This window comes from Leopardus geoffroyi, chromosome E2 (genome assembly GCF_018350155.1).
Source record: "Leopardus geoffroyi isolate Oge1 chromosome E2, O.geoffroyi_Oge1_pat1.0, whole genome shotgun sequence".
NCBI classification, from domain to species: domain Eukaryota; kingdom Metazoa; phylum Chordata; class Mammalia; order Carnivora; family Felidae; genus Leopardus; species Leopardus geoffroyi.
The window spans coordinates 58,009,222-58,034,514 of NC_059335.1; the positions used below are offsets into that span (position 1 = coordinate 58,009,222).

A 25,293-nucleotide genomic window follows, 5' to 3' on the forward strand; every position below is an offset into this window, starting at 1 on the left:
GTCCCTGGGCAACCTGCCGCCTCCAACATTCCATCTGCTTTCTGGCTGATGATACTCCGAGGCGGAAAAGCCTCCTTTTCTAAAGGTGTCTGTTGCTAACCTCCAAATTCCCACTGTGGCAGTTTAGACAGACGCTCTGCCTTCCGTGTGCTGTGAGACCTCGACCAGCACTGGGTGTTGAACTCCGTTGTAAGGAATTGGTTTGATTGCGGGCGTCACCTGATGAGTGGGTTGCTAATGACCTCCCACCTCGTTCTTCAGAGGTCAAATTAAATGTCCCACTTCTAGCCCTAGCCATGGCAAAAAGAATCACCTTTGCATCCAGGTCAGGAGGGTCAGAGCCCCTGAGTCATTCCTACATGGTGTGGGGTTGTGCACTGCACAGCCTATGCAACTGTACACGGCAGGCCCGATGGTGGAATGGGGATTTGTGGGCCTGGACAGTCCTACGGGTAACCACTGGAGGGAAAGGGTGGGAAGGAGAACGGGATGGGATGAGCATCATGCCTGGAAGCATATTCTGGGTTTCTTCATGGGCGTCCTGTCACCGGCACAAGGAGACGGGGAGTGACCGCACCCCTCATGGCTCTCGTGCCCCTGATGTCCTGTGGCCTCCCACTAAGCCGCAGCGGCAGGAGTGGCCCTGGGCCCGGCGGGTGGGGAGCAGCGAAGATTCGATGTTCTTGGTTCTTTTGCTCTTCCTTTGGCTTCTCCATTGCCCCCACCCCTCACTCCCTCACTCCGCCTCTTCTCTCCCTCGGCTTCTTTCTCTCTCCTAACCTTGGTCGAGTCAGATTCATCACCCAGAGCTTAAGTTTTAAGGGGAAATGGGCTTAAACGCGCGTCTCCACAGACGCATCTGCCCCTGCCGGCAGCCCGAGGGGCCGGGCACGGAGCGGTCCGTGCCGGGGCTGGACGGACCCCGGTCCCCTGGAGACAGGGGCGCCCCGCCAGGGGAGGGGGAGACGGCACACTGCAGAGAGCTGCTGGAGACGGCTCTCAGTCGCGACACAGGATTCATGCCGCCCAGAGAACCCCCTCCCCACCCCAGACGCTGTGCGGGCTGGTGTCTGTGCCCCCACACGGGACGGGCGGTTCCGTCCTCAGGCCTCCACGTGCGCAGCCACACGCACACCGCGTTACTCTCTCACTTGGTGCCGGAGGCCTAGTGCCTCTTCACGGTGGTCGTGGGGGACGGTGTGCGGGGGCCCCCGACAGACCGGGCTCTTATCTGTGTGCTCTGGGGAGGGGCACGGAGCCTAAACCTTGGCCACGCGGAAGCCAGGGCGGGGAAAGGCAGCAGCGCCAAGACCCCGCCTAACAGGGCAGCGTGGCCTTCGGCGCGTCCAGCCTCCCCTGCTCCCCGGGCCTCCTGGCCACGGGAGGCTGTGCGGACCCCACCAAAGAGCCAGGGAGGCCTGGAGACGTGGCGCCAGCCTGCGAGCCTCCCCGATGGGGTCTGTACGCCCGCTGCCCCGGGGCGCCGGTAGGGCCCTGTCCCCTCTGCCCATCTCTCTGCCTGTCGGATGGGCCCGGGACCTCCCACCCTTGAACTACGGACAAGGGTACGGGGGGTGGTGTTCTCGTCTCCTAGAGAACGTTCTGGGCGAGCACGAAGCACACATCCCCTCTGGGTCAGTAGAAAGCGTGTGAGCTTTGGGGTCTCCTCGTCCCGGGAAGGACGAGGCGATTAAGCGTGTGTTGGGGCTCCCCAGGCAGCGTGTCAGAACCCGGGCAGGCGTTGCGCGAACGCAGAGCAAGTGGCTCTTTGGGGACGGGGCTCCCTGTCCGCGTCAGGGAGGCCGCCCTCAGGCACCGGCAGCACCTGTAGACCAGGGCAGGGGGCGAGCGGCTGGGGATGCGACGGGGTCCTGAGACCCTCTCCTGTTACCTGTGCTTTCAGGGAGAAGTGGTGCCACATGACCCAGGAGGAGAGAAACGACAGCCTGCGCTTCAACGAGAACATCACCTTCGGGCAGCTGGGGTGAGGGCCCGGGACGGCCACCCCACCCGGGACCCCGGGGGGCCCCTGACTTGAGTGGGGGCGGGCGGGGGGACCCTGACTTGAGTGGGCTTCTCTCCTGCGGGAAGACCCGTCCTCGTGGTGCCCAGCTGCGGTGACCAGGGGCCCCCAGAGGAGACGCTTGGCAGAGGGGGTGCCGTCCCCGACGGCGTCACGCCTCCGTGACACCACGTCGTCGTAGCTGCGTGTCCTCAAATGGCTCGAAAGCACACGACGAGTGACATCGAGGCTGGATGCCAGTTCCTAGTGAACGCACCTCCTAACCCCAGTCTCGCGGTGAGGGTGTCGGCTGGCCGGGGACGCCACCGCTGAGTCTCGCTTCTAGCACCTTCAGGGGGGCTGCGTGTCGGGCCCCGGCTCCCCCTCCTCCCCGGGGAGCAGGAAGGGTGCTAGCTCACGGGTGTTTCCCCCCAGCACGTTCACTCACAACATGCTGGCGTTCGGACTGAACCAAAAGCTGTGCAGTGACTTCCTGAAGAAGCAGGCGGTGATCGGCAATCTGGACGAGGGTGAGCGGGGGCCGGAGGCGGGCGGGGAGTCAGGTTTTAGGAACAAACGCTCTGCCTGCTGGGAGTTTCCCACCCCACTCAAAGCATTGCCGCTGTTTCAATTAGAAATGTGCTAAACTGTCTGGCAGGTTCACCGGTCCTGTTCTCCTGTCTGTGCAGAGGTGTGGGACACTGGTCATTGCATAAGCAGGACTGGCCAGGGTGGGGGGTGGTGGGCTGGGGTTGGCGGGGGGGGGGGGGGGGGCTTGCCAGCTCAGTGTTTACGAACAGCGCCAAAGACCAAGATGTAACCTGGCGCTCGGACTCTGAACTTGACCGTGGCCAAGCTCCGACCCTGAGTTGCCTCCCCTAAGCGGCCACCGTATGCCCGGTTTTGTTTCTTGAGCCACACTGCCAGGAGAGGTATGGGGACAGGCGGAGAAGGCGGGGGCGGGCTTAGGGGGTCTCGAGGTTTCTCTAGAAGCTCTGACCTCTGTAACGAAAGAGGCTGCATTACATGTCCGCTCCCCTAATCCACTAGTGCAGACAGCCTCTGTGGGTCATCCCACCTGCTACCAGAACTTTCCCTCGTGGCCTAAAAAGCCTTCCACTTAAGTACTTACACGAATTTGGATTCACACAGTATTCTTTAAAACAAAAACAAAAACAAAAGCCCTCCCTCCTGCACCAAATTAAAGGGGCCACAGAGGAGTGGCCTGAGGAGGCAGGAGAATGCCCAGTGCTTCCCTGGAACGTCCCGGAATGTTGTCATCAGCCCCACATTGCTGGGCAAGCACACTGGCCCCTGCCCGCCAGGCAGCGCTGTGCGGTGGGTAGGACTCGGGCCTGGGTGCCCCGGTGCCGTTCGTCCAGCAGCACGGTGCCTTCCCCGGCCTCACGTCATTTCCACGAGGAGAGGCACCCGCTTTCCGAGAAGCCCCCTTCCAGGAGCCAGACGTGCAGCGTGCTGGCCGCCGAGGGCTCGGTGGCCCTGCCCGTCTTCAGAAGCCAGTGTTCGCCGTTCCTGGCGAGATCCTGCTTGGTCGATGAGGGGGGCAGGACCTCCCTGCCCGTGTCGACGTCTTTCTTCCGAGAATTCACGTTGTTTTCTTTTGCAGAGCAGTACAAGCTGCTGAGCGACCACATCGAGCAGATGACCGCTGAGTAGGCCACGGGAGGTCGCCCGAGGCACCCCCCCCAGGAGGACTGAGGGTACCCGCCACTCTCCTGGGCCAGCGACTGGCTGTCTCCCCACCCGATGACCCTGCATGACATCAGCAGCACCCAGAGCCACTCCACGCTGCTCTAGAACTAGCAGTTAGAAGAATCTGGTTGCCCGACCTCCCCACCCACCCTCTGCCTTGAATGCTCCCCCCATCCACATGCCAAAGCGTCCCTGGGGTTACGTGGCTAAAACCAAGGTGACTGTCCGTACTCCTGAGGGTCAGGCCTGTGACATAGGACCAAGCGGACGAGCAGGAGAGAGAGGGTGGCATGAGGATGCAGAGAAGGACATCACGAGCTGGCCAGTGACCCCGGGCAGTCACTGGCGACCATCTGGGAGCCTTTTCTTCAGCAGTGGGACGGAGTAGGGGGTGCTCCCACAGTGGGGGGGCCGAGGGGGCCGCGGGTCTCTCAGGGCGGGCCAGGTGGGTCCGGGGCTCCCGCCGCCTCTCTGTCGGGTCCCCACCGTGTGACGGAAACTGGAGTCACAGGAAGCTCCAGGAGGAAAGAGACCCTTCCTGTTTTAGGGCGGGAGGGAGAGCGGTGCAAGGACCTTCTTCCCTGGCTGCGGGAGGCCCGGTCAGGGCTGTGGGCACCCTGGGGACCTCGCAGGCTCTGCGCGGCTGTGTTAGAGCCACACCAGCACGGACGTGTCTGCAGCGTGCCTGCTCGGCCGACGGCTTCCTTCTGAAGCAGAGAAGGTTCTGCCGCTCGCTCCCTGGGGGAAGCATGGGCTGTGTGTCCCGTGAAGAGACCCAGAAAAGAGAGGTTTCTCTGGCGGCCGCGAGACCACCACGCTCTCCGAAAGCAGACAAAGATGACGGAGAAATCTGTGCCAGTGTTACCGACAGCCGGGCAGAGGCGGCTTCTGCTGGCAGGTGTGAGGCTCCTTAGCTCGCACGCCGTGTGACCTCTTTCCTGCAGACTCTGCAGCCGCCCCCTCGTCTCCCATCTGGTGTCCGGGAACCACGGCTCTTCTCCCCGGGTTTGTGCCAGGCACAGCGGGGGAGTGACTGACCCCTGCGAGGGCTGACCCGCGAGGGCTGACCCCTGATGGCAGGACTGACCCCTGATGGCAGGCGTCCGGCCTGCGGCTCCCCCGGCGTGAAAGTGGCCATCAGTCTGGATCCCTCTGCCTCCGCCCGCCCCTCTTGGGCACTGACCTTGAAGTGGGCCTGGCGGGCTCTCTCCTTTCCCCACGTCCTCCCCTCCTGTGTCCCCCCCTCTACCTCCTCAACTCTCGGCCATTACCTTACGGTCTCCTCTCAAGCGCAGCAAATACATGCCTTGTAGTCACCCACCCGGCCAGTGCCGGAATGCTTTCCCTCGTGGGATGCCTCCTTGGAATGTTCCAGAGACGAACACGCGTCGTCTGAGCTGTAGCACGCGCATCTTGGGGATGACGGGAGAGGCGATGGGAGGCTTGGTATGATCTGAGCAACGTTGCCAGCCAAAGACCGGGTCCCGAAACTCAGTTCGTTTTTATGATGGCTTCGTGTGTGTGTGTGTGTGTGTGTGTGTGTGTGTGTGTGTGTGTGTGACAGCAGCCGGTCTGGCAGTGTCACCAAACAAAGCACGGCCCTGTTGCTGGGACAGGTCACACAGACTGGAGGTCCCCCCACCCCCCAGCCAGTGTTGGGCCCCAGGGCTGGTGCATGCCTCCACGGAATGCATTTCGAGAATTAAGGTCAAATGAATGGGTGTGTGGGCCCCTCCAGCGCCTGCTTCAGATGATGGGTCCCCTGCTGAGCCGCTCCACCACGCCCCCTGGACGTGCTGTGCTCCCCTCCCCATCTGCAGAATCAGGGCTGCACAGAGGGGTCTGTCCGAGGCCCCCCGCAAGGCTCTCCCTTTAGCTGCTGTGTCGTTGGCTTTATCAGTCATCTCTTAGTAGTTGAAATGCGTTGCTTTATTCTAAGGTGCACAGAAGACTTATCCCTGTATAGATAAGATTTTTGTATAGAAGTTTGGTCTGATTTCTGGAGGCAGAAGAGTGGGTTCTGAGACTTCCCAGCGTGCTGGGGGGCGCAACGCGGAATATTCCCGCTGGGGTAGGGCCCGCAGGACCACGCTGCCTCTGGAAGGAAATGCAGCTTTGACTGCTTTGGGCTTTTCCAAGCACTTTAGCTTCAGAAATGATCTTGAGGTCCCCCCCCCCCACCCCCATAGGCCTCTTGAAATAGCCCTTGAAGGTGAAAGCAAGGGTTGCTTGGGTTCCCCCCCCCCCACAACCCTCCACTCCTTGTCCCTACGGGTCTGACCCCGGCATTGCTCAGACCCTGCCAGAGACCTGGGTCCTCCTCAGAGCGCATGATACCGTCTCCTGGTGGTGGCATTGCGCCCTCCAGTGCCTCTGGCCATCGTCACCTAGAAAGCAGGCCGGCAGGCCGCCCGCCCCACCGCGGTTTTCCTCTATCCCTGTAACGCAGTCTCTTCCCTCTGGGGCCCGGCCAGAGCAGACAGACAGGGGACGCTGTCAGAGGTCCCAGCGTGTGAAGAGGGCTCACTCTGGCGTGCACACACACGGACGCTTTGCTCTAAAAGCCCTAACAGCTCTTCTTGTAAACTCAGGAACCGTAGACTCCGTGCAGAAAGCATCAGATTATACCCAAGAAGAGAGTTTCCCGTCCTGGCAGGTACCGTGTCCAAAGCCAGGAGCTCTGGAGGCTCAGTGGCATTTCAGATTTTCGCTGGCTGTCCTCGGGGGCGGGTGGGGAGGTGGGTGTGTGAGTCACAGTGAGCCAGGATGGCTCGTCCTCTCAAATAGGAAGGTCCCTGCTTGGAAAACAGGACGTTGTTGAGACGCAGCTTCGTATGTGTTTAGCTTTTAATTTTAGCAATATTGATAGACGTCTAAGAGGGGCCCCGTTCCCGTTCAGATTGCGCCTGCTGTGTGTGTGCATGTGTGTGTTTAACCAAAGGTAGGAGTATCAGACCCTGACAGTCTGAGTTGTTTGTACAGTGAAATGGAGTCAGCTATGATTTTCTCATTGCCAAAAAATGGGGGGGGGGGGGGGTTGCTAAGAAGCTCTTACGTTACCAAAAGGAGAACCGCAAAGGGTCCATTTCCTGAGTTCTCTACCCAAGTTAAAACCTAGGATATTCAGGTCAGCCGGCTCGCCCAGCTGGGGTTAGGCCAGAGACCCGGGGCGAGAGTCAGAGGACCGCCTCGCCTCTCCCTGCCCTCCTTTTTGGGAGTTGAAACCAGCGTGTCCCCTTACTTCTCCAAGGCCAGCTAGACAGTGAGTTCGTTACCGTGGAGAGAAGACCCCGGCCTTGAGGTTTGCTCCTCCACGGACTGCGTTCGCTCGTCCCGCAGAGCGCCTGCCAACGCAGGCTCTTGATGTGACGAGGACAGCGTTCACACCGTGAACGGGTCTGTAAGCGGCTTCGTCTCACCGCGGTGACCCCAGCCGCAAGTCAAGGCCGCCAGCTGCGCGCCTGGCCTTCCTGCATGTCACAGCTTCCTAACTGGTTGGCTTTTATTTAGGGGGGATCCAGGTGGACCCGTGAGGCTAGATCACCTTCATTACCAAATTACCTAAAACCGCAGACGCCTGGGCAGCCGCGGGGGTGGCGGTGGGGGTGGCGCGAGCCCTTTGCCCAGAACAGTGGGGAAGCTTGGGAAGGAGGGTCCGTGGCCCAGAGGGAGGAGGCCGGAGCGGAGGAAGCCCAGCCCCAGCCTCAGGAGGGGGTGGAGCCCCCCCACCCCCCACCCCTGGCCAGCTCAGGCTGCTGTCTTCTCCCCCTGTTCCCAGTCATGGCCCAAGCTGCCAGGTGGGGTCCCCCCCCCCAGCCTTGTAGTTCTCCTGAACCATTGTTCCCATGTCTCCGCTGCCCCCCCCCCCAGACTGCCTCAGGACCCTCGGGGATGAGTTTCACCAAAAGGGAATTATATTGGCTAGAGGTGCCCCTAATGACCAACGTGTAGTGTCCAGACCTCGGGCAAAGCCACACAGGGCCACGTGTCCCATACATCCTTGTCGCCGTGTGGCTGGGAATAGGGATGTGTTGGTTCACCAAGTAGCAAATAGAGGAGTCATTTTCAGGGTGTCCCCGTTCAGCAAATACACTCGATGCTAAGAACGTTCTCCATGGCTGGCTCCTGCGGGGTGTCATCGGTCCCCTTGTCCTCGGGCCCGAGAGTCACACTCCTTGGGGAGGACGGAAGGGCCTCGTGCTCTGTTTCCTGGGTGCTGGTCTGTGTTCCCCGAGTCGACCAGAGCTCGTACGTGGAACCCCACCGAGCTGTGTCCAAGGGACTCCAGTGTCCCCAGGATTCAAGCACGGCCGTGCTGTCATTGCAGGGCTCGTGGTTACTAATGGAAAGGGATAAGCTCGTCACTTCTGGAAGACAGGATGGTCTGGGTTTGCCCCATCTTCCTGTAACTTCCACGCACAGGCCTGTCACAGGGTGTCTGCACAGTTGGGGTCTCTCAGCCTACAGAATCCAGGGCTTCAACAAGGCAGAGTCCGAGCAGAGCCCGCCGTAACCTGGAACCCTCCAGAACCGCACCTGAAGGGTTGCACTTGAGCCAAAAGGGGCCGCCTATTAAATCCCCCTTGACCCACCGCTCAGTCCTAGAACTGGGGGACTGTCCCTGTTCCCTCCTGGGTCCTGGACATGTGCTCATGAAATGAGACAGGAGAAGGCACTGCGGGCGCTGTTCTCACACGTCAGCTCTGACGGGGGTGGGGACCTGATGTCCTCTGTGCTAGGGACCGCATTGGGCGAGGCCTCCCGCAAGCCAGGGACTGTCACTTCTGCAGACGCCTTGAGAAAGACAAGCCAAACCTTTGATTATTAGGCGATGCTAGAAATTCACACAGTAGACTCACAACCCCTTAAAATACGTAAATGTGTTAGAACACGGTCAGTCTGCCGCCTTTGTTATAAGCCGTGGCCTCCGCTGGGGCTTCCGGTGACGGTTTACATGTGTGCATCGTGTTTTCTCCTTTGGCCAGCGGGTCTCCGACCTGAACTTGCCACCGCCACACCCAGACCTTGCCTTTCAGTCGCCCCAAAGTAGAGTTCCGTGCCGCGGGTGTTCTCGCTGATAGAGTTAATGCAATTCTGTGTGCCATTGGGTGTTGTCCTACAAGCAGTATTTTAAAGCTGAGGACGTTTCAAGGGTGAAGGTCTCAGAACAGTGCTAAAATCAAAACTGTTTCCTGTGAAGAAAAAAAATATATGTCTCTATATTGCACCTCAGATCGTCAGAAGGTGGAAATGCAAATAAATTATCTTTAAAAAAAAAAAAAAAAGCTGGTCTGCCTAATTTTTGTTTTCACGTATCCATGAGGACTCCTTACAGAATTGGCCATCTTTTCAGTGGCATGAGTGGCTTTTCGGAAGGAAACATTCTTTTCTGGGGTCAAATAGATGATTTCCTCGTTTACCCTGAGCACGAGCGTCTTGCCCAGATGCACGTACGTCCCACGGAAGCGCGGGAGGAGGAGCGTCCCTCTGAGGGACAGCCCATGCCTTGTCTGCGTGGGGGTCTGCTGGAGTGGCCCCCCGGACTGGACCTCAGCCCGTGCCTCCGGGATGCCTGGAACCCCTTCTAGCTGGAATCCTGATCTGGCTCTTCTGTGTAGGCTCTGGGTCTGGAGCGCTCGCTTGTCCAGCAAGAAAGCAGGACGCAGGATTAAAAATGCGAGAGAGAGGCTAATGTCCGGGAGGAGACAAGAGCCCCGAGTGAGGGTCCTTGCTCCGTTTTAATTAGGATCAAAAGGCTTATAAGTGTGATGGGCGTGCATAGAGAGACAATGAAATCGGGAACATTAACTCATGGGCGTGGGGCAAAGGGGGTTTTGAAGATATGCCAGGTAAGGGGTTTGGGTTGGGCGGAAGGGTTGTTTACAGCAGACGTGAGGCACCACCTCTGTTTATCTAAACTGGCCCAGGGGACAGGAAAGACAGAGCATGCGACCTCAGGGTCAGCAAGGCACCTTTCTTTTGCTAATTAGCTCCACTCTGGGCAACTTCGAGCTGCATCGATCTATTGCGCTATTTACCTAATTTGGTCCTTCCTTCCTGTGAAAGCAGCTTTCTGCTATTGTAGTAAATTGGGGGGCGCTTTCGCCCTGAATACCTAATCTTGGTCACCTCGTATACCTTTGTTCTATACTGGGGCCTTTGCCCCGCCCTCTCTATACTTAACCTATCTTGTTTAACCAGACATGGGTGTGAGCGTCCTATGGCTTTCTAATTCTTTATGCCTTGTTAACCCATCAGTGCAGGCTCAGGGAATTCCGAACCTTATTCCCCACACTCTTCCTCTGAGCCCAAGCTGCCTCCGCACTGTGTTTCACGGACTCGGTGGGGGAGCTGTAGGCGAAGCCCAACTGCACCCTGACAGAAGCAGGGTGCCTTTATCGGTCCCTTCCAATGTGGTGTGACAGACGTGTTTTGTGAAATGTTGGGCTTTCTCTTTTTCCTATTATAAGAAGTCAATAGCCATGGCGCCTGGGCGGCTCAGTCGGTTGAGCGTCCACCTTCGGCTCAGGTCATGATGTCATAGTTCATGAGTTTGAGGGAAGGGTCCTCAGCCTGGGGGAAGGGTCCTTAGCCTGAGGGGCTGCCACACCGGGCCCAGGGGGCAGCATGGGGTACGCATACTGGGATGAGAGCCTGACCTCCGTGTCCCGATTCTCCCACCCAGTCTGGAGAACGCCACCCACTCATAGCTGAACACAGAGGGGTGAGTGCTCCCAACCCCAGGCTGTCACATCTGTCCCTTCCTCTAGCACTGCAGCAGCAGCAGGCCAAGGGTGGGATTCAGAGGCAACTACATGGAAGGGGAAGGACCCCGTTAGGGCAGCAGAGACCCAGAAGAGCATGGGGCAGGGTGGGGTGGCCCAGGGAAAGAGGCCAGGTCCGGTTCAACCTCCTCACCAACCGCTGAATCATTCTTTGAGCCTTGCTTTCTTCATCTATAAAATGGGAAGGAAGCTATCAGCTCTCCTAGGTGGTCCTGTGAGAACCAAGGGTGATGTGCGCAAGGCCGCCCTTCCCTTCGCTACCCCCACGGGGAAATAAACGCAGGGAGAGGTGCCTCCGGAGGGCTCCCACCTGTTAAAGACAGAAACAAGACCAAACGTTCCCGTCGAAATTTTGTAGGATTAAATTTACAACGCATGCGCCAAAATTCACAAAACTAAATATACAATTTAAACAGTGAAGCTTGCGAATGGTGTTTCTGTGGGTTGTAACCTCTCTCCCTCTGACCTCAGCGACGCATTTGAGGGAGAACCCCTCTGTATTCTGGATGGAGATGCCACCGAAATGATGAACCGTTTAAGGAAACCAAGTAGACGTTCAAATCTTTCCGGTTGAATTTTGTGTTTAACAGAAGCCTCCCTGAGCCTCAACCCCCAGTGAGTGGCAGCGTCATCGGCATTGTTTTGGGATTTAGCCATTCTGAAAGGCGTGCAGTGCTAGGTCATCGAGGTTTTGGTTTGTAATTCCCTAAGGATACGTGGCTTGGAGCTATGTTTGTGTGACTAGTGATGATGTGTCTTCCCTGCTGAGGTGTCTGTTCAGACTTTACCTGTTTTTAGTGGGGCTGGTTGTCTTATCGTTGAGTTATGAGGGTTCTTCGTATATTTTGACTACAAACCCTTTGTTGATACGGGCTTTGCCAATATTTTCTCCCAGTCTCTGGCTTGTCTTCCGGGTCCCCGAACAAGGTCTTTCACGGAATGGAAAGCTTCATTTTGAAAAGTACACGTTACTGCTTTTTGTGCGGGGGTGGGTAGTCTTTTGGTGCCTTGTGGGAGGCTCATCACCAAACGCAAGGTCATGTAGATTTTCTTCTGTATTTATTCTAGAGTTTTTGTGGATTTGCATCTGAAATTCATCTGCGGACAGTTTTGAGTGCGTTTTGGTGTACGTAGTCATGTCTGCGGCTGCATTCATTTCATTCCGTGCAGTTTCCAACGAATTGTTCCCTAACGATCTTTGGCTAAGAGACGGGATGGGTGGCTCCGTTCAGCGTGACTTTCAACGCGATTAGGGACCCAGCGGGCGCCCTGGCCGCCCTCGACCGGCGGCTGGACGACCCGCACTGCCCCCGAGGGCCGACAGGGGGCGGCCGCCGCGCCCCGCGCATGCGTGTTCCCGGCCCCGCCCCGTCTCCGCGTGCCTGCTGACCCGAGCGAGCTGGGTCGTCCTGACGCCGGCCGGGGAGGCGCGTTTGGGACAGTGCGGGCCGCGTCCACGACCTCGAGCCCCGCTGTGGAGGTGCCCCGGGGCTTCGTGGCTTCGTGTGTCGGGTGGATGCTGGCAGGAGCTGGGGAAGGAGGAGGCGAGGCCGCGAGAGGAGGAGGTGAGCGAGTGGGAGGAGGGGGTGAGGACGCGGGAGGAGGGGGAGTTGAAGACACAGCGGCGCTGGAGAGGTGAGGCTTGGAAGGACGCGGTGGGCCCGGGGGGCTCAGTAGTGGGCGGCGGGCGTGGGTGTCCGGCGTGGCTCAGGTGAGGGCGGCCGCCAGGGGTGGCGCCGTGCTTGGCGGGTCCCCCCGGTGGCCTCCCCCTGCCGCCCGCGCCACCCCGCCCCAGGGGCCGCAGATGTGCGTGTGGTTGGGTGGCGGGAGCCTGTCGCCTCCGGCTCGTTGGTCTTTCCCCCTCTGCTTTGGCCGTGGGGGCAGACGCACGCGGCTGGGTTGTGTGTTCTTGGACTTGGGTCGGGGCCGCCGTGAGTCTGGCCGACCTGGGGGCAGCGTGGGTGCGGGCAGGAGGGACTCCTGCGACCCCGAGCACCATGTGTGCGTCCTCGTCAGGTCTGGCAGTTTGCGGGGAGGCCCTCTGGCCCGCGTGGCTCAACTGAAAAGCCGGGGCTTCCGCTCGGACCCTGTGAGCTCTGGCTGCCGTGTCCCCCCTCCCCTTCGGCCCCCCCAAAGTCCCGCTGTCCCCAGGCAGCGGCTCCTCTCTGCCCGGGCGTGGACGAGGCTCCCACTCACGGGTCAGTCCTTCCCCCCCCCCCCCCCCCCGGAAGCCGTGCGGCGCCTTCTCCCCCTGCAGGCACCTGCACCAGTGGCCCTGGCGAGCAGCAGGTGAGTTCGCTTTCCATCAGGAGGAGAGAAAAAGCAAAAACACACCCAGAGAGGGGGACCCTGGAAATCCAGTGGCGCCTGAGAGCCGCCACAAGTCGCTCTGTCCACCCCACCGCCCACCTGTGCCTCTGGGGCCCAGGAAGAGAGCCGCTCTTCCCAAGTGGCCGAAAAATCCAGACCTTCGTTTTCAGAGAGGGTGGCGAGGCAGGCCGGGGCTTTAGTCCAACCCTGGAATCAGGAACCACCCGTCCCTTCGGTGCTCCGGGGCCAGAGCGGGAAGGGGCGGGCACGGACAGTGGGCCAGGTCACCAAGCAGGGCCATTTTTCTTCGGAAACTGTCGGTGGGGTCGGGACACGGACGAGGTTAAAGAAGACGGACATTCGTGTGTGTGGTGCATACGTGAGCGTATAAACGTAGGAGATGTATGGCTCTACAATGTGACTACGTGTGACTTCCGATACGATCTCCGAGGTGTTGGTTTATAAATTATTACATAGAAAGTGTAGAATGTTGTAGTTAGTAGAAAAAGTTTTTAAGTTTATATTTGGGAGAGACAGAGACAGTGCAAACGGGGGAGGGGCGGAGAGAGAGAGAGAATCCCAAGCAGGCTCCAGGCTGCCAGTGCAGAGCCCCGTGTGGGGCTCGAACCCACAGGGCCGCGAGATCATGCCCCGAACTGAAGCCAAGAGTCAGATGCTCAACCGACTAAGCCACCCGGGTGCCCCTAGGATGTTTTGGTGATTTTTGGAATGAGCGTTCTCCCTGGTAGAATCAGGGTGGGCTTCCCTGAGGAGGTGCCAGGGAGCTGGATTGGGGGTCACAAAAATCAGTGTGCTGAGGGTGCGAATCCTGCAACGATCCCCTGAAAGTCTGCTGTCCCCCACTTTGTTGATGAGAGAATCATGGGGCTCACTCCCTTCCTCACCTTTGCCACCCTCCACCTCCCTTGTCTTCTGTGATGAGTCCCTGGTTCCCAAGGGTATCCCTGCGCATCGTGTCCACGTGTCAGGGGTGACTCGTGGCCCTGAGACCCGTATGTGGAAATGCTGACTCCCAGTGCCCCAGAATGTGGCCTTATTTGGAAATAGCGTCTTTGTAGATATAATTAGTTAGGATGAGGTCACGCTGTGCCGGTAAGACTGGTGTCTTTACAAAAAGAGGGAGTTTGGACACAGATCCACACACACACACACGCAGGGAGAAGGCCACGTGAGGGTGGAGACAAAGGTCAGGGTGCCATGTATAAGCCAAGGGACCCCAGAGATGGCCAGCGGCCCCCAGAGGCTGGGGGAGAGGCCTGGAGCCCACCCTGCCCACCTCTGGCTCTCGACTTCAGGCCTCTGGAGCCTCGAGAGAGTAAATTCCTGTTGTGTGAGCCCCGAGTTCGTGGCGCTCTGTGACCGCAGCCCTGGAGGCCGATCCGCTGCGCTCTCAACATTAAACCCGCTCTCGGGTGTAAACACCCGAGTCCCCGGGGTCACGAGGTGGGAAAGGAGACCCAGCACGATTCAGGTTAAGGGGCACCCCACGTTTATTGAGCACCTGCTCCGTACCCGGCACCGTGCTGGGCACAGCGATCCCCAGAGTGACCTCTGAGGTCGGCGAGATTGCCCCGTTGTGCAGATGAGGAAACTGAGGCTCAGAGGACACGGGCCTTACCCAGAGCCCCCCAGCCCGCCCTAGCCCTGAGCCTCCAGGGTCAGCCCCCGTTTTCCCGACTGGGGAGTTCTGGTCCTATTGATGGAGCGCCCGCCCCCGTCCTCTGAGGTCTTCCTCGGCAGAGGCTTCCATAGTCTCCTCGACTTCTCTTCTCTCTCCCCGTAGGGCGGTCTGAGCGCTCTAAATGATAACAAGCGGGAATGACGAGGGCGGGGACAAGTACTGAGTCCTTTCTAAGGGGCTTCGTGCAGGTTTGTTCGCCTGACGCTCCCCACGATCCCACAGGGGGATACCGCTATTCGCCCTGCTTTGCAGGCGAGGCATCTAAAGCACAGAGAGGTTAAGGACCTGTCCTGAGGTCACACAGCTTGGGCGCAGTGGGTTTGGGCCCAAGTAGCCGGGGCCGTACTTACTTGCTTTGCTGCCGTTAGAATTAGTCAGAAAGCCACGAGACGCCCCCTGCCCCCTCGACTGTGGGACGCGGCCCCCCCTTGTCCCCCACCCACTGGGTGACTAACCCTACCCCGATTGGTACCAGGCTGCTCCTTTATCTTACTCGGGTGAGCACGGAGGGGTTGTCCCGTAGAACCAGAAATGTGCTTTGCCACGCTCGTTGGGTGCCCTGGAGTATAGGTACCTTATGACTTCCCTCAAATCTGAGAAAATCAGGCTTCTGACACCCGTGGGCCCCAGGGCACAGGAGCCACCCGTGCAGAGCCCTCTCCTCTCGAGCCGCCACGCTTCGGGACGCCTCTAGGGGGCACTCAGGACAGGCGCTGGCGGCACAGGGCCGGTTTATGTGTTGATGTGATTTCACTTCCAGGCCAGTCCAGGCCAGACCCCGGGGGAGGGCTGCACGCTCCCCAAGCTGTGCCGCCTTCTCAGGATCGCCCGCAGACCCCTGTTCTCAGACGGCCTCCCCTTTGTCGCGGGATTGACGGCCCCACCCCCAGCGCTCACCTGGCCAGTGAGAGACCACGGGACAGCTGGGGAGGAGACGGTCTCCGTGAGTGGCCGGGCATCGCGATGTCCGTAAAGCCCGTGCATCTTGGCTCTAAAATCCTGCCGGGAGAGACCGGGATGGGTGGGGGTGGGGGTGGGGGTGGGGAGAAGGTGCACGGCCGGCACCACCCCCACCTGTGCTGTAATCTACAGTAGTCCTACCACCCCATTTTACAGATGGGGACGCGGAGGCCCAGAGAGGCCAGGTAGTCACACAGGAAATGAGAGATTGCTCTTTCCCCTAGAAGAACGTCACAGAGGTGAGCGAAGGTACCCCAGCCCGTTCGGTCTGCATATAACCTCGTATGGTGGTTTCCAAGCTTCCCGCAAATTCCTTGACCCGTCACCCATCGGGAGCCGGGATAGGATTCTCCTCCCGTTGAATGTGTCCTCAGTGACGGACTCACGTCCAACAAAGCGACTGTGGCAGGAGTGACACGTGAAAGGTGGTCCCTCTTCCGCCTGCCTCTGTCACGGGATGCTCGCTTCCGACCCGCTGCCGGGCCTCCTGGAGAGGCCGCGGGCAGGGTAGGCCCTGCAGTCCCCACTGAGGATCCAGGCGGGTCGGGCTTTGCGGCATGAGGCTCAGGCCAAAGCCCTGGGCCCCGAGCGCAGAAGAACCCTATGTTGCGTCTGACACGCTGCTGTCACCATCTTGAAATTCTTTTTTTTTTTTTTTTTTTTTTTTTAACGTTTTTATTCATTTCTGAGAGACAGAGACAGAGCACTAGCGGGGGAGGGGCAGAGAGCGAGAGGGAGACCCAGAACCCGAAGCAGGCCCCAGGCTCTGAGCCGTCAGCACAGAGCCCGACGCGGGGCTCGAACCCACGAACCGTGAGATCGTGACCCGAGCCGAAGTCGGATGCTCCGCCGACTGAGCCACCCGGGCGCCCCTTGAAACGCTTCATAATTGTTGAACGAAGGGCCCACGGTTTCATTCTGCACTGAACTCTGCAAACCAAGAGGCCTGTCCTGTACCCGGATAATAGCCATCATCCGCCAGATACGGTGCGGAAGCCTTTGAGGTGACTCGGGCCCCAGCTACCAACTGACTGAAAACCCAGGAAAGACCCGCCCGAGACCGTCCAGCTGAGCCCACAGAAGATAATCACAGCAAGTGGTAGCGGTTTTCCAGCGCTGGGTGTGGTCTGGTGTTTTCTAGATAAGTCTGCTCTTGATTTCCATCAGATCAGATAGGGATAATACGCATTTCGTCTGCATCCAAACTACGGCAGGCGTCAGCCCGGGATGCTCTTTGTCGTTGTTGATTCATGTGTCTGTTTTTTTTTTTTTTTTTAATTTTATTTATTATTTATCTTGAAAGAGAGGGAATGAGTAGGGGAGGGAGAGGGAGAGAATCTCAAGCAGGCCCCGTGCTGTCGGAGCAGAATTTGAGGTGGGGCCCAATCTCACAACTGTGAGATCATGACCTGAGTCAAAATCAAGTCAGACGTTCAACTGACCGAGCCACCCAGGCACCCCTCGTGTGTTTGTTTAAAAAATTTTTTTGTCAGGGGCGCCTGGGCGGCTCAGTCAGTTAAATGTCTGACTACAGCTCAGGTTATGATCTCATGGTTCGTGAGTTGGAGCCCCACATCAGGCTCCGGGCCGTGGAGCCTGCTTTGGATTCAATGTCTCCCTCTCTCTCTCTGTCCCTCCCCTGCGCTCTCTCCCTCTCTCAGAAAATGAATAAAACATTTAAAAAATATTTTTAAATTTTTTTAAAGCTTATTCATTTATTTTTGAGAGAGGATAGTGTGCTGAGCAGGGGGAGGGGCAGAGAGAGAGGGAGGGAGAGAACCCCAAGCAGGACCCATGCTATCAGCACAGATAGCCCAACACAGGGCTCGAACCCATGAAGCCATGAGATCATGGCCTGAGCTGAAGTCAGATGCTTAACAAACGACCGAGCCACCCAGGCGACCCAGGATTCATCAGAGTGAGTCTTCAAAATTAAAACCATTGCAAAATGTTGCCAATGAAAACTGCTTCTGAATCGAGACAACTGAAAATCAAATTCAGCCCCACACCATCAGATAGAAAATGGAGCATTTGTGATGTGTACCTCAAGGTCTCTCTCCGGGTCATAGTTGTCCAGGGTCTGGAAGGCGCTGGAATATACCTCCACCGCTTTGGCATGTAAGACCATCTCAATAGTGACAAAGTCTGAAAAAATTTTCTGTGGGGAGAACAGGCGGAATCACATAAACCACGTTCTCAAAGCCCTGGGGCCATCTTGAATACGGGGGCAGGGTGGGGGGAATGGGGGTGGGGACTGTTACTTGCCCTTACGGGGCAGGTCCAAGGCCAACGTTACTGTCGTTTTTGCGGAACAGACAATATGTTCCCATTCAAAAGCTGCCTCGCCCAGGAATTGTTCCGGAAACGCAGAGGGCGTGTTTCTTGGTGACTCTCTAAGGGGCACGCTTTGCTCTGCCCTGTCACCTGGGCTCATCTGCACAGCCTTTGCCTCTGAGGACAGGTGTTTGCAGCTTGATGGCTACAAAACCTTTGGCCTCTGTCACCCACGGGCTGTGAGTGGATCTTCCGGGAGAGACCTCACAACCTGACGAGCCAGCTCGCCAAAACGTAATCTTGTGATAGAGATATTGATTTCTCTAGATCAGATGGTTCGGCTCAGCTCAACAAGCTCTAACGGAGTTCCCACTGCATGCCCAGCCCCAGTGGGGGCTCCTACTGTGTGCCAGGCCTCACATAAGCTCCTCCTGTGCGCCAGGCCTCACATAAGCTCCTCCTGTGTGCCAGGCCTCACATAAGCTCCTCCTGTGTGCCAGGCCTCACATAAGCTCCTACTGTGTGCCAGGCCTCCAATAAGCTCCTACTGTGTGCCAAGACTCACATAAGTGCCTCCTGTGTGCCAGGCCTCACATAAGCTCCTACTGTGTGCCAGGCTTCACATAAGCTCCTCCTGTGTGCCAGGACTCACATAAGCACCTCCTATGTGCCAGGCCTCACATAAGCTCCTACTGTGTGCCAAGACTCACATAAGCGCCTCCTTTGTGCCGGGCCTCACATAAGCGCCTCCTGTGTGCTGGGACTCACATAAGCTCCTACTGTGCGTCAGCTTAGGAGGAGAGGCTCCTATTCTGCTTTGGGCCCCAGCAGGACACGGGCTCGGTGTTGGGGGAGGAGTGGGCAGTTTGGAAACACACCACATCACACAAAGATTGCAGTGCCTGCTGGGGGGGGGGGGCAGGCTCAGAGGAAGCCCCCAAGCGAGCACAGGAGGGGAGAGGGGCCAAGGCCAAGGTGGTGATGGGGATACGCGCGTCCCGTCTCCTTCCTTCTGCCCCTGGGAGGCTGGCCTGGTGGTCACCTTCTGCCACTTACTGGCGTGTGGCCTCTCTGACCCTCAGTGACTTCATCACGGTAGGGACACGTGTGGTCCCAATTCACCAAGCCCTGTGAGTCACTATGGCAGTTGTGTCCGTGTCCCCGAATCACCACCAGCTCCACCGGGGACTTTGTCAGAAATGCGGACTCTGCAGCCCAACCAGGGTGGGCCGGTCACCGGGTGATCTGCGTCTGAGGCAGCCCTCCAGATTTCTGACGCACGCCCAGCGGTGTGGACGCCCGGACGAAAGCATCACTCACGTGCTCTCACAGGAGCCAGAGAGCTCTTTTGTCAACGTGATCATTGTATATACAGAAACGTGACCTAACCCTGATACAGTGATAATCATCCTTTCCAGTTCTGAGGGGTTTTTTGTTTGTTTGTTTGTTTGTTTCTTGTTTTTCTCTTGCGGAACTGGGAGCGCTTTTTAGGGGATGGTCTGGATAAGTGCCTCTTACAAACTTAATCCCCAAAGTTCAAAGGATGCCCACTTTCAACTGCGTGCGTTTGTTGGCCCCTAACTGTGGAGCCCAAGCCTCTTGTGCTCAACTCTCGCTGGCACCCCGCGGGCCTCATAAACAGCAGATGCCTGATGGTGGCCTGCTGGTGACTTCGGGTCGTGCCTGCCGCACAGAGGCGGAGCACCAGCGACCATCACCCCTCCCGCTTGCGCGTTATTTGTTCGTTCGTCTCCCAAACGTTCACTGAGTACTGCTAAGTGCCAGGCCCTGGACCCTGTGCAGGGACCCGGCAGGGGGACACGACAGCCAGGCGCCGTGCCATGCCCCACGTGTGCGTGCCCTGTGGCGCACAGCGTCTGGGGCAGGCATGGGACAGCAAGTCGCCCCCCACGCTCTCCACTCCCTAACGAATGGCGTACGTCATGGGTCTTCCCCAGGGTGACAACTTCACGAGGACAGGGGCCTTCCTTTTCTGGCTGTGGTGTCCCGGCACCAGGCACAGCGCCGGGCACATAGTAGGTGTGTATTTAACGTGTGTTGGATTAATGAGGGAATTAAAAACACAATTAACCTATCCGCCATGCCCCGGGATAACTGACCCCAGAGGGAGCAGAGCAGTGAATCGACGTCAGGGCCGGACTGGGCTGGGGGTCCAGGTGAGTTTCCCTGGAGATGAGGGGGTGTCACCTTGATACAGAGTAAGGGCTAAGCCTTCCTGGCAGAGGGGCACAGCCTGTGCAAAGGCACTGGGGCGCGTCGGGGGTTTGGCGCCCTTGAGCTTGGAGTGATGCGTCCACGATAAGGCTGGGCTGGGGCTTCCGGAGGCTTGGGGAGGATTTCCGCCTTTATCTTTAGAATCAGGGAAGCTGTGGGAGGGCATTAAACCCAGGCGTGACAAGTTACAGCTGCCTTTTGTGAGGTCCCCGGGGCTGCAACTTGGGAAATGGACCGGATGGGGGATCGAGAGTGGGTGCAGGGACCTCTGTGACCAGCCGGGGCTCTGGGCCCAGGAGTCTGGGTTGCAGTGCCGGCGGCAGGGGTGCGTGAGGAGGAAGCTCCCATGCCCAGCCCACTGCGCCTAACCATGGCTGGCTCGGCGGAGGGTGAGGAAAGGAGGAGGGAGTGAGGGCAGAGGCTGCGGGTCCCTCCGTGGGGAGGAGGGGGTTGGGGGGACGGAGTCTGCCAAACTGGCCTGGCGGGGAGCCGGGCCTGGGTGCTCAGAGGCGGGGCTGTGAGCGCTGAGCGGCTAGATCAGGCCAGGATTAATCGTCCTGGGAGCTGGGGCTCTGAGAGCCGTCTGGGCAACGGGTGTTCGCCCATGCTCACGTACACGCATCCGCGCTCACACACACGTGCACACGCACACTCCCGCAGACATGCACGGGCTCACACACACACACACTCACTCCTAGAGGCCAGAGCACATCTACCACAGGGCGACCACCGCTACCTGAAGATCTGTCAGCTTCCGCTTCTGGAAGGCTTCAATCATCTCCCCCAGCTGGTGGGTGGTGTGGCTGGCATCCGCCGAGGCCCTCTGCACACTGGTCTCTGCCTGGCTCCGGAGGTAGGAAGTGTCATGGGGTGGTTCTGGCCTTTGGACTATTCTGGATCATTTTCAGGTCTTCCTCTGGGTCAGCTCCCTGCCTCATGGACGCCTCTCGCCAATTTGGTCATCGGAGGAAAGGCCGAGTGCGACCGTGGTGAAAGGGGCAGGCGCTGCTCGGACAGACCTGCTGACTAGCTGCGTGACCCCGGGCAAGTCGCTAGACCTCTCTGAGCCTCACTTCCTCTGCCTGTAACGGGGGACGGTGATCACAGCGGCTTTGCATTAAACGGGGGGCGCCTGCCGAGCTATCATAACAGGTGCTGCACTGTCGATGATGATTAATTCCCGCACGTGGAACGTTCTTTAGGTAATTAGCTAACTCGTATGACCTGGTCCCACGCCGGGCATGTGCAGACCTGGGTGTTGGTGGCAGGCACCCTCGGAGTGGAGTTCCACGCCTGCCCCTTACCTCCCTGGTGTGACCTAAGGCAGGTCACGTCTTTCGGCCTCGGCTTCCTCATCTAGATGATGGCAGTGGGGCTACAAGTTAGAAGTGCCCCCAGCCCACTGCTGGCCCCGCACCTCTGACTCGCATCCTGAGCCCAGGGCTGTGCACGCACCTGCGCAGGTAAAGGTTCACCTGGCTCTTTGGGGAGGTCGTCCGTCACCTGCACGGGGCTCGGCCTTGCCCAGACACACGCGGGGCACTCACCTGGGACTGGGGAGGGTGCTGTTAAGGAGCCAGGTGAATGGGCAGCCCCTGCCCAGAGGACGCCTGTGACAGACGCCCCGTGTGGCCCGGCAGCCTCGGGCCCACGGCCCAGGGAAGGATACAATCGTTAGCCGATCCGACGGTGACTTCTGCCTCAGTTTCCCCAGCTTTGCCAGTTGCTTGATCTCGTTCTTCTGGACTTGCTTTAACTTCTTGATCTCGGCCTAAAGGAGGGAGGAGGGCTGCGTCCTGCATGTTCAGATGGGCCACTCCCGGTCGGGCGGTGCCCCCCCCCCACCCCGCTTACCCGCGTCTGCTTGATGTGGGCCCCGTAGAGTTTCAGGGGGCTGATGACCTTGGTCTCCAGCCTCTCGACCTGGGGGAGTGTGGACAGGCAGAGAGTCAGAGCGGACAGAACCGGGGAGGCTTGGTGGCTGCACGGATAGAGCGCCGCGGGCACACCCGTGGGTGGGCGCGTGGCAGGAGCCCGTGGGGGGCTGTGGACGCCCGGGACGCGGTCCCTCGTCCCTTAGGGTTGTGAGCGCCGCCGGAGCTCAGGGCTCGACCTCCCAAAGGCTCCGGCAGCACATTTCGTCCCACGAGCCTTGTTTCCTCACCTGTGAAATGGGTATAATGACTGTGCCCACTGAGGGTTTCGTGACAGTTCATTGGGACCCGTGGCTCTTTCAGTTCTCCAGCCTGCCTCACGATCTCACGCGGGGAGCCCAGAAGAGCAGGGGATTCAGACCCCCCTGAGCCAAGTGCGCTGTGCAGCCCCCGAGGGCACAGCATGGTCTCGGGGTGGATGCCTCACAGCCCCGAGTCAGTGCCTAACTGCCAGGTGAAGGAGTCCCCCGACCCCTTCCCCCCCAGGCTCCTTAAGACCCTGATTGCCAGGCACCGCCCCCAGGGGTGCTGACTCAGCAGGTTCTCAGTGAGGCCCAGGAACCTGTATTTCTAGCAAATTCCCGGGTGAGGCCGATGCCTTGACGCCCAGTGGCCTGAAAATTTGGCCTGCCGGATGGGAGTCCCATCTTAGAATCCCCCCATGCCCGTTCCTTTTCCTTATCCTGTGGGATAAACACAAATCTAGAAGAAAAGATATATATGTTTTCCTAGGAGTCCAAAGGCAAAGGGACTTTCCTCCTCGCTTTCCTTCTAGCATTTTCTTTTTAGAAAACCTGCGATGAGAAATCCTTTCTCTGTCCCTTTGGGACGTATGTAAACCTTTTTAGAAGCATCGCAGCGCGGCTTCGGCCCTCGGACCTGACCCCCCACGAGGGATCCCCCCGGGGCCACCCCGCCTACCTCGGCCTGCCGGTAATCCTGGACTTTGGCCAGGTCCTCGGCGAAGCTCCTCAAGGTGGCCCGCATCTCGGGGTGCTCGGTGTTGGCGAAGTCGGTGAGCTGTTTGACCAGCCGGTCGGCCTTGTCCCGCACCTGGGCCGTCTTGCGGGTGTAGGCAGCCAGCATCGAGCAGAACTGGCCCATGTGCTTCTCGGCGTTGGTCACCGTGTCCTCCATCACCCTCACCTGGCTGTCCCTGGGGAGGTGGGGCCCGAGAGGCCGTTCTGGGCCCCGGTCGGGACAGCCACACAGGGTCGCCCGCCTGCCACCCTGCGCCCGGTCAGGCGCCTGGTCCCTCCCTCCCGGTTCCATCGAGGCAGATTCGGGAGACCGGCCAGGCGACAGCGCTGGTCAAACGGCCGGCAGGAACGCAAAGGCTGCTTTGGCTCCAAATCCAGTCTTACCCTCCCTGGGACCCTGAGTGGGGCTTTTCTATTCCTGGCAGAGTTATTCTTCTCTTCCTAGCTGCGATGGCCCCTTCCTCCAAATCCCCTGAGTTTGCCTTTCCCCCCAGCTGTGGAAATTCTCTCCTCTCTCCAAACCTTGAAGGTTTTTTTTTTTGTTTTTTTTTTTTTTTAATGAATAAACTTTAGGGGCGCCTGGGTGGCTCAGTCGGTTGAGCGTCTGACTTTGGCTCAGGTCATGATCTCACGGTTCGTGAGTTCGAGCCCCATGTCCAGCTCTGGGCTGACGGCTCGGAGCCTGGAGCCTGCTTCTGAGTCTGTGTCTCCCTCTCTCTCTCTGCCCCTCCCCTGCTCACGCTCTGTCTCTCTGTCTCTCTCAAAAATAAACATTAAGAAAAGAATAAACCTTTTTAGGGGGCCAGTTTCAGGTTTGCAGGAAAACGAAGTGGAAAGTGTAGAGATTCCCTTGTTTTCTCTGCTTGGAGCACACACGGTTTCCCCGTTATTAACGGGGCTGCGTTTTTAAAGAAGTTCACCGGGTGGTCCCGAGGCAGCCTGGAGTGTGTGGCCCTCAGAGCAACCAGGCATCAAAACGAATGGGTAAGGGGCAGGCGAGCTGTAGGAGAGCATCAGTAGAATCTGGCCAGAGGAGTGCGGTCAGGGACGACCCCACAGGGGGATGTTGTCTGCTGGGCTCTGAGGCTCGAAGGGAGATTTTCCAAGTAGACATGAGTGAGGGAGAGAGGGCTTGGACCCTGTGAATTTGGCTTCCCCGGAGCCGTGGACAGTAATGCTGGAGAAGCAGAGGTCAGCTTCGGGAAGCCTCCCCGGTCTGGAGCCCCGTCTTCCCCTGACCTTGAGGTGGGGTCGTGTGGGAGCGAGAGCGCCCCTTACCACTGCCCGCCCCCAGCAGTCCTGGCCGCCCCCATCCCTCTTGGTGCATCAGGCCCCCGAGCCCTGCTGCCCCCTCCCTCCCGGCCAAGGCCGGCGCAGAGCCGCTCACCTGGAGAGAACGACGCTCATTGTGACCAGAGGCACCAGCTGTTCTGGTCTAAGGGAATAGCGACAGGGCCCCGGGGGTCCCTGGGGGAAGCCGGCAGGGCTGGGCGCAGCTGCGCCGTCTCGGCTCAAAGGACGCTGCCACCTGGTCGCCGGGCAACGTGGCCACCCACAGCTACCCTGGGAGGAGCCCCAGCTGCTTGCCTGGCAACCTGTCCCCGGGCCAGCCCCGCCCAGCCTTGCATCAGCTGGGGGGAGGCGTCCCAGGGAGCCCCCACTCCTCTCTGAAGGTGGGGGTTCCCCGAGAGGCAGCAGGGACTGGAGTTAGGGCAGCTTGCCATGCCTCAGCCCCTGCTGGCCCAGGGCCCTTCCTAGCCACGAGGGGTGGCCCCCCAGCCTTCCCCAAAGTCTGGGAGTGGCCGGCAGGGTCCTAGGAGGGACCAAGAGGCTCAAGAGGGGTGTGTGGGAAAACACCGTCGGCCTGGGGGGGTCCCGGAGCCTTGTCGCTGAATGCAGGGGGTAGGACACCAGCCCAAAGGAACTCCTTTAACGTTTCAATCACCGTTTCATTATTTTCCCCCTTATTATAAAAACAGTACCAGCCCATTGTTAGAAAAGCGAGAAAATAAAGACACAAAAAGAAAACCCCGGGCCACCTAGAAAATTGTACTAACTTACAACACGTTGTACTAATTGTAAGGTTTGTTCGTTTCAGGGCATATACGTTTTACCTACAGAAAGGGAGTATCCAAGTGGCAACGGCATCAGAGGCCGGGTGACAAGAGGGGCAGGTGCGGGGCAAACACAGAGAGCAGAACGTTGGCACCTGTCGCCGCTGCGGGACTCCCCAGACGACCGTGTTCGTCTCGCCTGTCTGGAGGTTTCCACAGTGGAGAGCGTGTTTTCAAAAGCACCTATAAAAGCAGGGACTTTAAGAGTCGGCTGAACACAGGCTCAGCCCCCAGCCCCCAGCCCTACTGTGTGACCTTGGGCTCACCGCCTCTGTAAAAGGGGA

The 25,293-nt window shown here is 58.9% G+C and overlaps 2 protein-coding genes across 7 annotated transcripts in view; one reads left to right on the top strand and one right to left on the bottom strand.

The window, feature by feature from the left end:
* Positions 1-5,209, top strand: part of KIAA0513 (KIAA0513 ortholog) — a 58,851-nt gene extending 53,642 nt beyond the window's left edge. For all 6 annotated transcript variants that reach the window (XM_045439880.1, XM_045439876.1, XM_045439879.1 and 3 more), the window contains 3 exons: positions 1,904-1,984; positions 2,438-2,532; positions 3,630-5,209. In XM_045439880.1, the coding sequence (XP_045295836.1) occupies positions 1,904-1,984; positions 2,438-2,532; positions 3,630-3,679 (226 nt within the window). In that variant the 3' untranslated portion in view covers positions 3,680-5,209. The remainder of the gene's footprint in view (positions 1-1,903; positions 1,985-2,437; positions 2,533-3,629) is intronic.
* Positions 5,210-14,297: 9,088 nt separating this feature from the next.
* Positions 14,298-24,496, bottom strand: CIBAR2 (CBY1 interacting BAR domain containing 2). The gene is made up of 9 exons (XM_045439889.1): positions 24,283-24,496; positions 22,837-23,071; positions 21,836-21,904; positions 21,651-21,752; positions 21,529-21,534; positions 20,718-20,822; positions 17,517-17,630; positions 15,410-15,511; positions 14,298-14,629 (listed from the first exon to the last, which is right to left on the bottom strand). Exons 1-9 carry the CDS (start codon positions 24,300-24,302, stop codon positions 14,525-14,527), a joined length of 858 nt encoding a protein of 285 aa, XP_045295845.1. The 5' UTR covers positions 24,303-24,496; the 3' UTR covers positions 14,298-14,524.
* Between the last annotated feature and the right edge of the window lie 797 nt (positions 24,497-25,293).